This window comes from Thermobia domestica, chromosome 7 (assembly GCF_964235325.1).
Source record: "Thermobia domestica chromosome 7, izTheDome1.hap1.1, whole genome shotgun sequence".
Taxonomy (NCBI): domain Eukaryota; kingdom Metazoa; phylum Arthropoda; class Insecta; order Zygentoma; family Lepismatidae; genus Thermobia; species Thermobia domestica.
The window spans coordinates 260,772,443-260,788,660 of NC_137460.1; the positions used below are offsets into that span (position 1 = coordinate 260,772,443).

The window sequence follows — 16,218 nt, forward strand, 5'->3', positions numbered from 1 at the left end:
ATGCTCGCTGCAACAGAATATAAATTAGAGACTCTGTGACGGATTATTTTTCGGTTTTTAAAACGGATTATCGGAACGGACAGTTACAGAAATAAAAAATATGTTATTTGAAGTGTATATATGCGAGTATTAAAAAGTATCTTTTCTGTTCTTTACTACTATTGATAATAATATTTTTTTCTTGAAATACTTTGGTCGTTGCGCAACGCTGCAACACTAACATTAGCCGCCACTGCACTAACGATGGGATGTACGGCACTAACGAGCATCAACAAAGAACTAGTGATAGATATAATCAAACCTTTGGGTTGCCGCCTACTTCGTCCCTCGACTGCTGGCATGAAGTTACCAGGACAATAATGGTTTTCTTTAAGAATGTAGACGTTATCTATGAAGCCAAATGATTGTATATGCGGCACTAACGCGCACTAAAGAAGCACTAATAACGGGTATAATCAAACTTGTTGTCTGTTGTACGTTTAGTGGGTGGCCTTTTGGCATGAAATTATGAGGGGAAAATTGAGTTTGCAATAATATAGCTCTTACCTGTGGAGCAATAAGGATGGGATACGCCGCACTAGCTAACAGTAGCGAATCGTTAATGACGGGTATAATCAAATTGCGGTCTGCGCAGATTTGGTCCTGATCCGCTGGCATAAAATTAGCAGGCCAATAATGTCTTTTTAAAAAAATATATTCGTTTTCTGTGAAACACTAACGGTGGGATATGCGACAGTAACCAGCACTCACGAAGCACTAATAACAGGTGTAATCAACATTATGGTCTCCTGTAGGTTTCGTTCCTTGCGCGTTGGTATGAAATTAGGAGTGGAAAATGAATTTTGTTAAAAATGTATCCATTATATCTGGAGCACAAACGATTGGATATGCAGCACTAACGAGCACTAGCGAAGCACTAATGACGCGTGTAATAAAAATTGTGGTCTTCCGTAGATTCCGTCCCTGGTCTGCTGGCATGAAGTTAGTAGGGCAAGAATGGCTTTCTTGAAAAATGCATCCGTTATCTTTGAAGCACTAACGGTGGAAGTTGTGACACTAACGAGAACTAACGAAGCACTAATGACGGGTATAATCAAAATTGTGGTGTGTCTTAGATTTTGTCCATGATCTGCTGGCATGAAATTAGTAGGCCAATAATGCCTTCTTAAAAATGTGTCCGTTCTCAATGGAGCATTAACGATGGAATATGGGGTACTAACGAGTACTAACGACGCACTATAAGTAAAAAAGTTTGTAAACAGAACGCTGCAGCCTAGCTGTTGCGCACCTAATAATACATTTCCCCACTCCCTTCTCCGCGACGATGATGTTTTGCAGCATTGCAATCTGCAGGGAGCGGAATGGTCTCATGATTTTCTACGACATTTGAGTGTAAATGCTGTATATTAACTGTGCCAGTTCATACCAATGAAAAAATAATAACAAAAAGAGAAATTTTCCTTTCAGAAGACGTGAAGGGATCGCCCCGTCGGAAAGCGTCACTGCTTACAGTGTATCCATGAGGTAGTCTGCACGGGCCCGTGAATTAATAATATGAGGCCCGACCCGAGTTAGAAATATGTTTTAGCATTTAGGCCCGACCCCATGTGATAATCAAATGAGCCCGAAATATGCCCGAATTACAAAAACTTAACAATTAAGGCAAAATTGTATTTTTTATTTGCAGCAGATGTTTAATTTTGCATTAGTTAACTATGAATTCTCTAAAAATTCTCATATAATATAAACTGACATTGTCTTGAAGAAAAAACCAAGACACGTTGTTCCCAATGCTCTTGTTCCTTTAATTCAGTGTAAGAAGCAGTATTTTCAATCAGACAAGCTAAGCATATTTATTTCTGTTACTTTTAGTTTTTTTTCTCTATTCCACAGCTTTTCTCTCAATTGCACAGTGATTTTAAGTGTGGGCGTCTTAAGTTACAAATTTAGGTGTGCGTTTAAAGTTCTCCAGAAAATATCGTTGTATTATGCTCGAAAAGGTCCCGAGAAATATGATTGTTTATTCAAAAATTTACGGCCCGGGCCCGGCCCTAAGCCCGAGCTCACGCAAACCTCTACCATGAGATTGCTTACCTACTAAAAAAAGTAAGATTCGGACTTTAAACATTTTAGCAGGTGATATTTGTTGTAACATAAGTTTGCTGAGTTAGTATCACTGGAACTTTCAAAGCCAGACCAGTGGATAAAAGAGTAGTGGGGAGGATGGCGGAATACGATGTGCTCCGCAGCGATCTGCGCATCTTGGTCTGAAACTTGTCGAGTTATAATGACGGGTGCAATCGAAATTCTGTTCTGTCATACATTTCGTCCGTTGTCAGTTGGCATAATGCTGCAGGAATTTTTGGCTTTTTAAACCATTATGTAGCAATTATTTAAAAAATGTAGCTATTATCTATAGAGCACTAACGATATAATACTCGGCAGTAACGAGCACTAACGGAACACTAATGACTGGTGTCATCTGTCGCAATTTCATCCCTGGCCTGCTGGCACGATGTTAGTAGGCCAATAAGGCTTTATTGAAAATATGTAGCCGTTATCTGTAGAGCACTAGCGACGCAATATCCTTCAGTAACGAGCATTAACGAAGCACTAATTATGGGAGTAATCGAAATTGTGGTTTTCAGTAGGTTTGGCCTCTGGTCTGCTGGCACGAGTAGCAGGCCAATAATTGTTTCTTCAAATTCTAGGTGATATTTTTGGAGTACTAACGATGGGACATGCGGCAATAACGACCATTAACGATGAGTGAAGTTGAAATTGTGATTCGCTGTAAGTTCTGTGCGGCGTGTTGACATGAAGTTAGGTGGGGAAAATGGATTCTCTATGTCCGCTGCCTTTGGAGCACTAACGATGGGATATACGGCACTAACGATATGAGAGCTCAAAATCGTGGTTTGCCATACGTGGCTAATCAGCTTCATGAAACGGCCTCATTTTGTTATCCAAAAACTGATATATAGAAGCACTAACATTAATGTTTATAGCACTAACGCTGCGCTAACCGGCAATTTCGTTCATGGGGTGATTTCGATATGTTGGCCTGTTCGCATAAAATTAGCAGGCCAACAGTGACAGTTAAAAATTGAGACATTATTTCTGTAGCATTAACGATGAGTTTTGATGCACTAACGAGCATTAACGATACACTAACAATGTGTTAAATCGAAATTTTGGCCTGCCAAGTTCATTGGCATGAGGTTAGCTGGTCAATAGTGACTACTGAAAATTGAGGCGTTATTTTTGTAGCACTAAAGATGGGATTTGCAGCAATAACAACGTATGAATTCGCAATTGTGGTCTGCCATAGGTGGCCTACCAAGTTTATTGGTATGAAGTTAGCAGCCCAAAATTGACTGCTAACAATTGAGACGTTATTTCTATAGCACTAACAATGGGATTAGCGGCACTAACGAGCACTATCAAAGCACTAGCAATGTATGAATTCGGAATTATAGCCTGCCTAATTCATTGGCATGAAGTTAGCCGCACAATAGTGACTGTTAAATGTTTAGACGTTATTTTTGTAGCACTAACGATGGTGTTTGCGGCACTAACGATGTGTGAAGTCGAAATTCTGGCCTGCCGTAGGTGGCCTGCTAAGTTCATACCAGCTTCATAAAACGGACCCATTTTGTTACCCTATAAACTGTATACATAGAAGCACTAACGTTAATGTTTATAGAACTAACGCTGCTAGAACCGGCAATCTTACTTATGGTGTGATTTTGATATGTTGGCCTCCTAGGATGAAACTAGCAGGCCAATAGTAACTACTAAAGTTGAGACGTTATTTTTGTAGCAGTAACGATGGGGTTTGCGACACTAACGAAACAGAAACGATGTGTGAAGTCGAAATTCTGGCCTGCCATAGGTGGCCTGCTAACTTCATGAATACGAATAGCAAGGCACTCAATGGCGTTATATGCAAGCTTATCCCCCATCTTCGCAGGATGCGAGGCTCGGAGATATGACCAATAAAATGTAAAAACTGACTTAAATATTTGTCGAAGTGATAATTTTCTGGGGTCGGGAAAGCGTTTTAAATAACTTTCGAATGTAGTTTGGACCCACTTGAAGATGGGGTTTTTAATCTATCAATTTCTCACCTTAAGAAGAAACGACCATCTCAACTAGTATATGCATCAAGCCAGCCTTCGCAATCGAGAAAAAATTGTGTAGATATATGTTTCGTCTTTTAAATGATATACTACATGTTAAAATCAGAGATTGAGTGGGTCAACAAGACGTGACCCATTTCGAAACACCACTCACCGTGACTCACACGACCCACCGACCCATTCTGCTCTGTGCCTTGTAAAGAGCATTTTTTGAACACTTGTGAGTTTGTCTACGTTTTACTTTCAAGGCCTCCATTTTTCTCCTTTTCTTTTCATATGGTTCTAAGGAAAAAAGAAAGTCGCGCTCTTTTGGATTTTGATATTCGCAATTGTGACAATGGCAATAGGACTTACTACTTGCTTTTGCAATGCAGGCTGTGAGTTTTTAGAGTAGGGATGGCCAGATCCGGATCCGAAAAAACGGATCTTAGATCCGAATCCGAAATTTCGGATCTTGAATCCGGATCCGAAAAATCGGATTTTGGATCCGGATCCAAAAACCTGGATCTTGGATCCGGATCCGAAACTCAGTGTCAGAAAATTTGGATGTTCCAAATCAGCAAAGTTTTCGAAATTATTGACAAGGTGATTTTCAATCCTATGCTTAAAATAGGATTTTAAGACACTTGTGGTATGTGATCGTGACAGCTTTGCGTTCTCTTCATTCTGTTGATATTTGGTTTTTGTACCTTAATATGTTACAATTACACCAAATTTGATTGACTAAAACTGTCGACTTTGGTGAGAGCAATCTCACTGTCAGATTCGATTCTAGTGGAAATACTCGATCGAGAAGGTAGTAAATCTTTTTTAAAGCGGAGGTTCTGATAGAAATGTGTCCTTTGTTTTCTGTAACACTAGTCAAATGCTGGGATGAAACAGTCTCAAGCCCGAACTTCTCCATTAGGCTCACTTTGCTTACTTTTCTAATTCTTTCTAAGTTATTGTCAGGGTGCGAATTACCGGGGGGATTTTCCCCCTCAATCACATTTTGTTCCCCCCAAAGTAGTCAGCTGAAGTATCCCCATCAGGGATGCTCGCTTCCCCCCCAAACTACGCTTAGTATAACGCCAAATTTCATTTATTTTTGTCATTTCTTGTAAGTTTAATCTTCTAGCTGTATTTCGAAATGAGCGAGTAAACTATTCAGTTTTGGTCATTTCTAATTTCCCCACTATTTTTACCGTTGTTTAGTTGAACTATATTATTATGACGACGGTTTTACTTGCAACCGTACCTTCGTATCCTTTAGTTCGTCATCGTTCGTGAATTTGAGTGTACTAATTGCGCATAACAAAGTCGCATATGGATTTATAAATGCTCTTAGCGGTTGACCAAGAAGAAGAAACAAATAGCTTCTTCCACCATACTTGGGGAAGATCGGACATGTCATATTCATCCTTTACATTTGTATCGATTATTATTTTAATTTTATGTTATATTTCAAGTTTTCAGTGTATTCTTTGTTAGCACATGGTCTTCATTTCCTAGTAGTTTGCGTGTATGCAACTCAAAGAGTTGCATTTAATTTGTGGCAATTAGCATAGTAATCAGTGGTTTTTATAGTTTACGTAGGGTTGTCGTATTTCAAAAACGAAAATCCTTGGTGCTACTAAATTACAAGAATCTTTGAAATGCTTAAAATGCAAAAAATCGTTATATACTAATTTGCTTTCTTCCGTTAGAGTTGTTCCAGTATTACGTAATCACATGTTAGTCATTTTAGTATACTTTCTTCCTAGTTAAGCAAACATCAGATGATGATTTGCCGCTTCTTCCCGGTAAGGAGATTTTTTTTTTTTTAATTTCTCAGGATCTGTTATGTTTCGTGGCTTTCAGAGTCTGTTTTAGCTCATTCAAAGTATGAAGTTTCGTTTCACACATTTTGTCTGTTCATATTGTATTCTTTTTTTCTTCTTGAATGGTCAGCTGAAAATTACTAAAAATATCTGTCTGGGATTATTGATTAAAATATTTCAGAAGCAAGATGCAGAGTTAAACAGAGTACTAAAGATAGCAATAAGATTCAGGAGAAAATCTTTTGTCCCTGGCCTAATGAAAGAAATGCTTCTTTCATGCCAAAGCAGTTAAATCGTGTATTTATTAAATCCATGCTCTATGTACTGAACATTTTCTCCAACTTTTGAATTGACATACTCACAAATTGAAGAGAATAATTATATAACTAATCCTGTGTAAAAAGCAAACTATAATATTCCATTCCTTTCTTCTTCGCTGAAATCCGGGACATTTAAGTATCTCGAGAAATATTATCGGGACTCCGGAACGCAGATCTTGATTCCGTGACAGTCCCAGATTTTCTGGAACGAATGGCAACCCTAAGTTTACGGAAATGAACTTCTGAAACTGTACTCAAAATCTGAGATATATTTTCTCGTGGCTATATGTTAACTACACGCTGGGGATGCGCCCCTAGTGAGCAGACACGTTATTGAAGGTGAGAAAGCGCATAATTGAAGATTTGTTTGAGCATCTGCTAATACAACTGTTTCTCCGTGTCATTGTCCGTATCTGTACAAGCACTTCAACTGGAGCGGGCTTTTTGAAGTTGATCCTTCGTTTTTCCATCTTTCTTTTCGTTGTATAGTTTGCTGTTGACGCCAATAATGTTGTCTGGAAAACTTCAATGTAATGTTTATACTGTATTTGAATAACCTAGCATATAATAAATCAACACATTTGTAACCTAACAGTAAAGTAGGCCTAATTCTAAGTGTTGACCTCCAGAGCTCCCTCATGGAATCGATATTTGCAAAAAAGCATAAAGAGCGCAGGGGAGTAGAATCGCAAGCTCGAAATTTAAATTGAGAGTTTTTAAATATTTGGCCTTCGATTTGATCTTGATGCCAGAAATCGGCACCAGCAACAATCCATTTCTTGTATAATAGCCTAATACCTAAAGTTATTTTTTTTTAAGTAAGTCCGGTTTAACCGCAGAGTCTCTATTGGTCAGGAAGTGAAGGAAAACTCAGAGGAAACCATGCAAGTCAGGGAAACTCAGAGAAATTTTATAAAATATTTTTTTTTAACATTAATTGTACAGCAATTTCAGCTTAGACAACCATTAATGATCACAGTATGGAACGTTGGTCAGATTTTTATGGGTGGTAAGTGGAATGTACGTATGAGCTATTAATTACTATTTGTTTCTATAGATTAAATGTTTTCATATATAAATATTCATCACTATTTATTCCTTATTTATATATCAAAGTCATCCTACACATGTCATGAAAGTCAGGGAATTTCCGGCCAAAGGTCAGGGAGAAGTCAGTAAATTGATTTCTCCAGATCAGGAGGAACCCTGAACTGATAACACTGTTCAAAAAATTTTGACCGAAAGTATGTAAATTCTTTGAAATTGCGATTTTTACATTCATTTAAGCATAATATGAAAGGAAATGATAATAGAAAAATTTCTTAGCTCAGGTTGTGAAAAAAAACGCCCTTGTACAACAGTAGCTGTATATATACAAATGTATTAATATTTATAGAACATTTAAGCAAAATCCTTGTAAAAACGTACATTTCACTTTTTTTTTTATCTATTTCACTGTGATGTGATAAGCTGGGGAGTTAAGAAGTACCCTAACCTATAGCTTTCTATACCTTTGTACTTCCTTTTTCAAAATTGCGCAAATACGTTTCACAGCGATACAGAAAATAAAGTAACCGTGGTCAAGTTAAACATTAACAATTCCGTAATAAAAATCAGTATTAACATCAAAACATGAAAAATATGTACAAATACCTTTTTGTGCAAGAACTACACTGCAATGTAGACAAAAGTTTCAAGTGATCCCTTGTACAGGATTATGTTTATTTTATTTTGAGCTTCTTCGCTTGGCTTGCCTTTTGTAGGTTACATCTGGAGCATCCCTTGCAATAGTCCAACAGTAGTCGGCCAATATGTTAGAACTCCACTTTCCCTCATATCTCTTCTCCATGGCTGCAACATCTCGATGGAAACGCTCACCATGTTCGTCACTTACTGCTCCACAATCTTCGGGAAAGAAGTCTAGATGTGAATGAAGAAAGTGGAGTTTCAGACATATTGCAACCAAGATTTTCGTAGCACAATAACAACTTTGCTACCAGTTGTTTGTAATTTGTTGCTCGGTGTCTTCCCAAGAACTGTAAACAAACACTCTTCAAGCTTTCCCACGCAGCTTTCTCCTTACCTTGGAGAATTTCGTCAACTTGTGATCTTTGAATAGTTGCCTAATCTGTGGCTCTATGAAAACACCCTCTTTAACTTTGGCATCACTTAATCGAGGGAATTGTCCTCTTAGGTACTTATAGGCCTCATCCTCTTCGTTCATGCTCTTAACAAAACTTTTCATAAGACCTAATTTAATATGTAGGGGGGGAAGCAAAATTCGGTTACGATCTACCAGTTGTTCATGCTGCACATTTTTCACTCCCGGCTGAAGAGTTTCTCTGGTACTCCAATCACTTTTGCGGTAACGAGATCCACGATTTCTACTGTCCCATTCACATATAAAGCAACAATACTTTGTATACCCTAACTGCATACCCTACCCAGCGGCACCATTAACAGTGTACTTTAGTAGTAATTTGTGGCAATTTCATCTAAGTTATTTTTCACTGCTAGCATCCCCAACCGCCCCCCTAAGAATCCATCCGCCCCCTCCAGCAGTCCGTTCTGGATTCGTCCCTGCGCAAACATAATATACAACTCATTCAAGAGTACATTTTGTTGACTTTTTAAATTTTTTTATTTTAAAGGATTGTCATTTCTCGTGGCTACTCATGCAATTTTTTCCACAGGGATACATTCAATTTCCAGTCATTACGCAAATACATTTATTTACTTACTAGACTGCGGCTAGTTGGGGGCTTCGCCACTAGACCCCCGTTACTACGGCCTCGCACCACAAAAGCCTCTAATAATCATGACCAATTTAAAAAGAAATGTCTGGGGATTCGCTCTCAGACCCTCTGATATCTCATTTGATCGGCCTACGGCCTCGCACCTCGTAAACCCACAACCATACCGAATCTCAGTTCAAATATCAAGTTGTAGGCCTATGTAGCAACATCCCGAGATATACCGAATTTCAGTGCGAGTACGTAAGGGCTCCCCACACATTTGATCGGTCTACGGCCTCGCACATCATACGCCTGCAAACATAACGAATTTTTCCTCAAATAACAAATTTCATTTCTCTAACTTTCCAGGATTCCGAGATATAAAAATCTTTTCTTCCCTTCTAAGACATACATCAAACAACGCTTAAGTACATATCTAATTACTTCAAATGAAAAGTCTAAACACTAAATTATATGCTCCTAACCTTCAGAGGTTCCCAGATATCGACATGTTATTATAATAATTACAATTCTCACCCTCTTTCCTTTCCATCTCGTTTCTTTTCCTTGTTACTAAAACATCAAAAAACACTGAAACACATGTCAAATTATTTTCAATGAAAAAACCAAATACCAAATTTGAAGTATCTAACGTCAAGAATCTCGGAGATATGGCCATTTTATTGAAATATTTTCCACCCCATTTCCCCCTTCCTCGACGAATTCCCCAAAGTCCTTCCTTAGTGGTATCCTACGTCACAGATCCTATATACTGTCCAAATTTCAAGTTTCTAGCTTAAGTGGTTTGGCCTGTACGGTGATCTGTCACTCAGTCACTCAGGACTTTGCCCTTTTTTATATACAGAGATTTAAGATTTTATGGGAAAGCCATGGATTTTGTTCTAAGACCGCCAGTGTCTTAGAGATGTAATAGCTTTGCTATAGACATTAAGCAATCAACTGACTGATCTGCGTCTATATGTATTATGTAAAATACCGCTTATGATATTTATTTTGCTAACTAACTAACTAACTCTAACTCTATGGCCTATGGAACCCGGAGGTTCAGTGCCGCGTTCACAAAAGCTCTCCACTGACTTCTATCCTTAGCTAATTGCATCCATTGCTTAGATATTTATTTTGCTCCTAATAAAAAAATAGAAATGATAAAAATTCAAAGACATTCATGATTTTAGCGTAATGCTGCAGGAGTTCAGATCATTGCATTAATCATAAGAGCCTACTGTATAAGATAGACTACATTAATTTCCAATGTGGGACAAAGACAATATGCAGCATTACTATGCAGTTTTTCAACGTTATAACTCAATCTGAAAATATTATCATAGGTCTCACGAACAATCGAATTTTAATCCTAACTCGATTAATATATAACAAAAGGTAGATCTATACACCTACTGACTTGAGATGCAAGTGGCATACTTATAGTGCGTTTAAAGATATACTAGACTAAATGATGGGGTGTGCGCAACAGTGGTGTAACCCCGAAAAATGTGAAAATGAGATTTTGATGTAATCTTTTGTCATTTAAATTGAATTGTCTTCCCACTGAGTTAGATAAAATTCACATAGTAAATTTTATATATATTTTATACATATGGATACTTAAGTCTGGGTCTGAATCCAAGACCTAAAATATTCAAAACAGGAGTCTGAATCTGAATTTCGAAATTTTGGATCTGGATCCAGGAACCGGATATCCGGATCCAAGATCCGAAACTTCGGATCCGCAATTCCGGATCAGGATCCAAGATGCGAAATTCCGGATCCGGATCTTATAGAATCCGGATCCTGATCTTATAGGATCCGAATATTCGAGATCCGGCTCCCTCTGGCCATCCCTATTTTAGAGCTAACTACTAGAAAAAAATGGTTTATTACAAATATAACCTCTTTAGTCAGTAGAGAAGATGGCGTGGATCATGGATCAAAGTTAATGACGATGGATCTTAGTGGGTCGGAATTGGTCACAATGGTTCAATTGTTTATAGTTGGTGGTGGGTCATGGTGGGTTAATGGGTCACGGGTGGTGAGTCATAGGTCACGGTGGGTCGTGGGTCACGATGTGTGGTAGGTCAGTGTGTTGCGGATCAAGATTTCATTGACTCACGGCATCTCTGGTTAACATTGTACTAAAGAAGAGAGGCTCCGAAGGTGCGCATCGGCGATTTTTTCAAATTTTGTACATAGATAGTACCCCACCAGAAATAAATAAATATCGAAACGGTTCACAGTATCATCTCACAGAACTCGAGATAGAGGGATTTGTTTGATTGAGTAAATTAAGACTTCAACAATTTATCCTCCTACAAGCGAGATTTTCTTCATCGATTCCGTTGCGAAGTCAGAAGAATACGCGACTAGTAAAACTTAAGGTTGAAGATTCGCGCCCACCTCGGGGTACTTGGTTTTTTCCTAGTGTTTTTTACATTCACCTCAACATAAAGAAATCAGGCATATAGGCGATTTAACATATTTTGTGGGAGTAATTTTGTGGTTTGTTGGCGTTTCGTCGAGTGTCAGCCGCTGGTGTTATAATATTCGAAACGGAAGTGGGGCCACCAGGGATCGTAGCTGCGGATCACCAAACTTTTGGCGAGAGGTCATTAGTTGCCCATGGGTGGTCCACTGACGCTTATGGCATGGGGGCTTGTATCTGAAAAGTAAGAGAGTAAAGAAGCACAGTATCCATGAAGCCCGTTGTCACTCCTAAAAGCCTGAAACGATAAAACATATGTCAAAACCCGAAAACACGTATTTTATAATTTCAAATGTACCCCGTATCGAGGTCTCCTGAAAGGTCTCACTGTCAGAAGGGGTGCAAGTCGAAATTTGAAAATGACAAGGGGAGTCAAGTAGTATATCATTTAAAAGTACTGCTAAAATTAAAAAAGATGGTAAGAGTCCCGAGTCTTTATACTAAACTTGTGCAAAATAGTGAGCGTTCAAGATGGTAATAAAACTCCTTCATTCAAAACTCCGTGACCACCTTTAGAATTGTGAAACTGATAGTACGAGAGGTAAACACTTGTCTTACCATTGCAAAAGTATAATGCACCAAGCTAAAACATGAAGTGCCCCATTGTGGTTTTGTTATATCACTAATACTAAATTTTACGTTCCACGATTGTCTTTAGGCTAAAGGAGAAGGTGATTGTGAATTATGAAATTAATTGTAGAATACAGAATTAGAAGGAATGCAGGGGCTTACGTAGCTAAGTGCTTGAAAAAGGTAGAAACAAAACAAACAAAAACAAACGGATATTGTCAAAGTTTATAACGAACTGGCAACTCTACTAGTAAATAAAACTCATCTTGCCCACCATTCTTTCCATTTCTATATTTTGGCATTAATTTCATAATTCATAATCACAGTCCCTTAGCCTAAAGGTCACAACCGTGGAACGCAGAATTTAACATTTGTTATATAATAAAACTACAATAGGGCACTTTTTTCCCTACAATAATGCATTATACTTTGCAATGATAAGACAAGTGTTTACATCTTATGATATCGGTTTCACAATTTCACATTTCTAGAAGTTGCCACGGAGTTGTCAATGAAAGATTTATTAACGTCTTGAGCACACGCTATTTTGCACAAGTTTAGCATAGAGACTCGAGAATCTTAAAATCTTCTTTCTTCTAGCAATACTTTCAAATGATATACTAGTTATACTGTTCAAATTTTCAGTTGGACCCTTTCTGGAACCCTCCGGGAGCCCCTGGGGCAAATGTTTTTACCTCGACACGGGGTATCTTTCAAAATTTTAAATACGTGTTTTCCGGTTTTGACATTTGTTTCACCGTTTCAGATTTTAGAGGTGCCAACGGACTTACCATGCTGTAAGGATCGGTGGAACACCGATGGGCAACTAACGATCTCTCGTCAAAAATTGACGGCCCCGCAACGACGATCTGCGATTGCTCCCCTTCCGTTTAGAAAATTATAACACCTGCAGCAGAGACACGACGGAACGAAAACGTACCACAAATCTACATCCCCAAAATACGTTAAATCACCTATATGCGTGATTTGTTTACATTTAGGTGAGTCAAAAAACACTAAAGCAAATACCCCGGGGTGGGCGCGAACTATCAATGTTACGATTACTAGGCACGTGTCCTTCTGACTTCCCCACGGGAATGATCATAAAAAGCTTGCTTGCTGAAGGATAAATCATTGGTCTTAATTTAGCCAATCGACAAACCCCTATATCTTGAGTCCTAGGAGGTGGTACCGTGAACCGTTTCAGATTTATTGCTTTCTGGTGGGGTACTATGTATGTGGAAAATTTGAGCATAATCACCAACGTGCACCTTCGGTGCCACTTTGCTTTAGTAGTATTTTAACCAGAGATGGTGTGGGTGAATGAAGATTTGATCCACGACCCACCATGACCCACTATCATGCACCAACCAAATGACGCATTGATCCACTCTTATCTACCACCAATCGTGACCTACTCTGACCCATCATCAACTATGAACCACTCTCATCCATTATGACCAACTCCGACCCACAAAAACCCATCATCATCATCTCTGACCCAAGAACCACGTTCTCCTCTCCATTGACTAAAGAGGTTACACTTGTAGTAAAACAAGACTGTGAAATTATCACTTATCGGAGTTTAAATATCTACCATCAATCGCTCAGGCACCGCTCTGTTACAATACCGGTGGATCTCACCTTTACGATATACAATGGTAAAGTGTTTCTCGTCTTTCAAATTAAGATGAATTTAAATTCATTATATATATTTATTTCTTTGTTGCCTTACAGATATATTTCAGTAGAAAATAGGGTGAAATTTGAGTCTCAAATCAAGATAAATTAGATCAACGTAAAAAAACAAACCAGTTTTCAATATAATTAAGCATGCCGTACTAATTTAAAATGCCCATGTAATTAAGCTTGGAATACAAATTTTGTGGCCATTTTTCTCACAACTGTATGTCTTGATTGCCTTAGGCTCTCACGCTCCATATATTAAACACAATCCTCAGCAATTATTGTAACAGAAACAGGGGTTATAAAATGCGAAGAACTGTAGTTTTCATTTCTCAATTTCTTTCTCAACTAATATTAACCATTTTCGATTATTTTTTACAAATCAACCCACTACAAATTTCCAATATATAGAAGACCCCCTTTGATAAAAGAAAATTTAAACAAATGCCAGGACATGTTCTATTTATTTTTAAGAGTTATATACTGAATTTCAGCTCTCTAAGTTGAACGGCTTGTGAGATTCTCAATTATTCGCAAACATTCGGACTCCTACTCCTCCCTAAGCATATGTATTATAATGAAAGTGATACGCGTATGGTAACTTCTCACTTGGAATTGGGGCCTGTTCATATATCAAACGTCATTCCATTTGACTTTGGAATTTGACTGTGATGATCAAGCAGACATAGTTACATTCAATTTTTTATATAATAATTCATTTATTACAGGTGATTCAAAAATATTTTTTCCAGCAGTTAGCTCCTCTAAAAGCTCACAGGCTGCATCTCAAAATCAAAGTCCTATTGCTATTGCCAGTCTTACAATTGCAAATATCAAAATCCAAAAGTGACTGAACTTTTTTCACTAGAAACAAATAAAAAAAGGAGAAAAATGGAGATCCTGAAAGTAAAACGTAGACAAGCTCACCAGTGTTCAAATGCTGTCTACAATGCACTGAACAGAATGGGTTGGTGGATCAGTGTGAGTCACGATTAGTGGTTTCGCATTAGGTCACGTCCTTTTTACCCACGATCCACTGACTCATTCACAAATCTTGACCCATTTCGCCCACTTACCAACCGACCGATTGATTCACTCCATCTTTGATTTTAAGATATGTCTTATTTCATTTAAAAGACGAAGCATACAACCACACTTTTTATCTCGATTGCGAAGGTTGGTTTGATATAATAGTTGAAATGGTCATTTCTTCTCACGGTGAGAAATTGGTATGATTAAAAAGCCCATGCTGAAGCGGGTACAAACTATCTTCCAAAGTTATTCGCGCTTTCTCAACCCCAAAACTATGAATTCGACAAATATTTCAGTAATTTTTGAGATTTTATTTTCAGCTCTACCAGGTCATCATACTGTGAAGATTAGGATAAATTTGGATGTAAACTCTCATTGGGAGAATCACTATCTCAACGACCGAGAAAATTATGGATAAAACACTAAGATCAGTCGTTTTACATTATTTTTACATGTCACATCTCCCAAGTTCCATTTCTTCATTATACCACAATATTTTCTTCTTAGATTGAAAGTAATATGTCCCTCAAGTTTGGTAAAGGTTGCGTCAGAAATTCTTGAGTTACACATGGAATATACATTTATACGGAAACATTTAAGTACTTAAAACTGTGCGAGCAATGCCTTCGATGCTGCTTCTGTAAGTTCAAAATCCAGCTGGCACGTTCGTTCAGAAGTGTTACTATTTATCTCGGTGATAACGAAACTATGGACTCTACACTAATATCGGTCGTTTTGAATCATTGTATATGTTACTCCCTTCGCCTCTCCTTATTAGATGTGCTAGGGGATCTTACTCATACTGAAAGTTAAACTTAAAGGTCCTCAGAACTGCTTCCAATGAACTTTGAGCCCCAGATATGGATTCGACAGTAACATTGGTCACTTTCAATTACTTCTACATGTCACAATTTCACACACCCCTTCAGGATGCTAATGGGGGCTTAACTTACATGGCATCTAGAGTGCCACACTTTATCTAAGCGACCCCTAAAATTACGGATTCGACACTAATGTCAGTCTATTTTTATAATTGTGATGTCAGCCCCTTTTATTCTTTTAGGAGAGCAAAGGGATACTGCCACCGCTAGGACTAAATTTGTTCTTAAATGACATTAAAATTTCAACCAATTAATTCAGCGTCAAGTGTTGTATTTAGAAGCTCGGCGTTCCTACGCACTTTTGCTCCCGGCATCCGCAACAATTACATATTTCTCCGCCCCTTCATCCCTAACTTAAAAATAAAACTTAATTCGAATATGCTTAATTAGTGAATTTATTACAGTTAAATACCACTCACTAGATGCTACAGCTACAACTACATAACAAAAAATAACAAATGGGAAACATATTCTGAATTATTTTTAATTTCTAATGCTATCATTAAATATATTAGAATAGTAAAAGAGGATATTTCATGAAACAGCATATTTG

General features: G+C 37.9%; 1 protein-coding gene across 8 annotated transcripts in view; it reads right to left on the reverse strand.

The window, feature by feature from the left end:
* LOC145690860 (uncharacterized) overlaps positions 1 to 16,218 on the reverse strand; it is an 89,901-nt gene that overhangs the window by 56,382 nt on the left and 17,301 nt on the right. Inside the window, exon 3 of one of the 8 annotated variants that reach the window (XM_081766236.1) lies at positions 7,854 to 8,181. The exons of the other annotated variants lie outside the window; for them this stretch is intronic. Coding sequence (XP_081622362.1) covers positions 8,148 to 8,181 — 34 coding nt within the window. The 3' untranslated portion in view covers positions 7,854 to 8,147. Of the gene's footprint in view, positions 1 to 7,853; positions 8,182 to 16,218 lie in introns of those variants that run through there. 8 annotated transcript variants of the gene reach the window in all.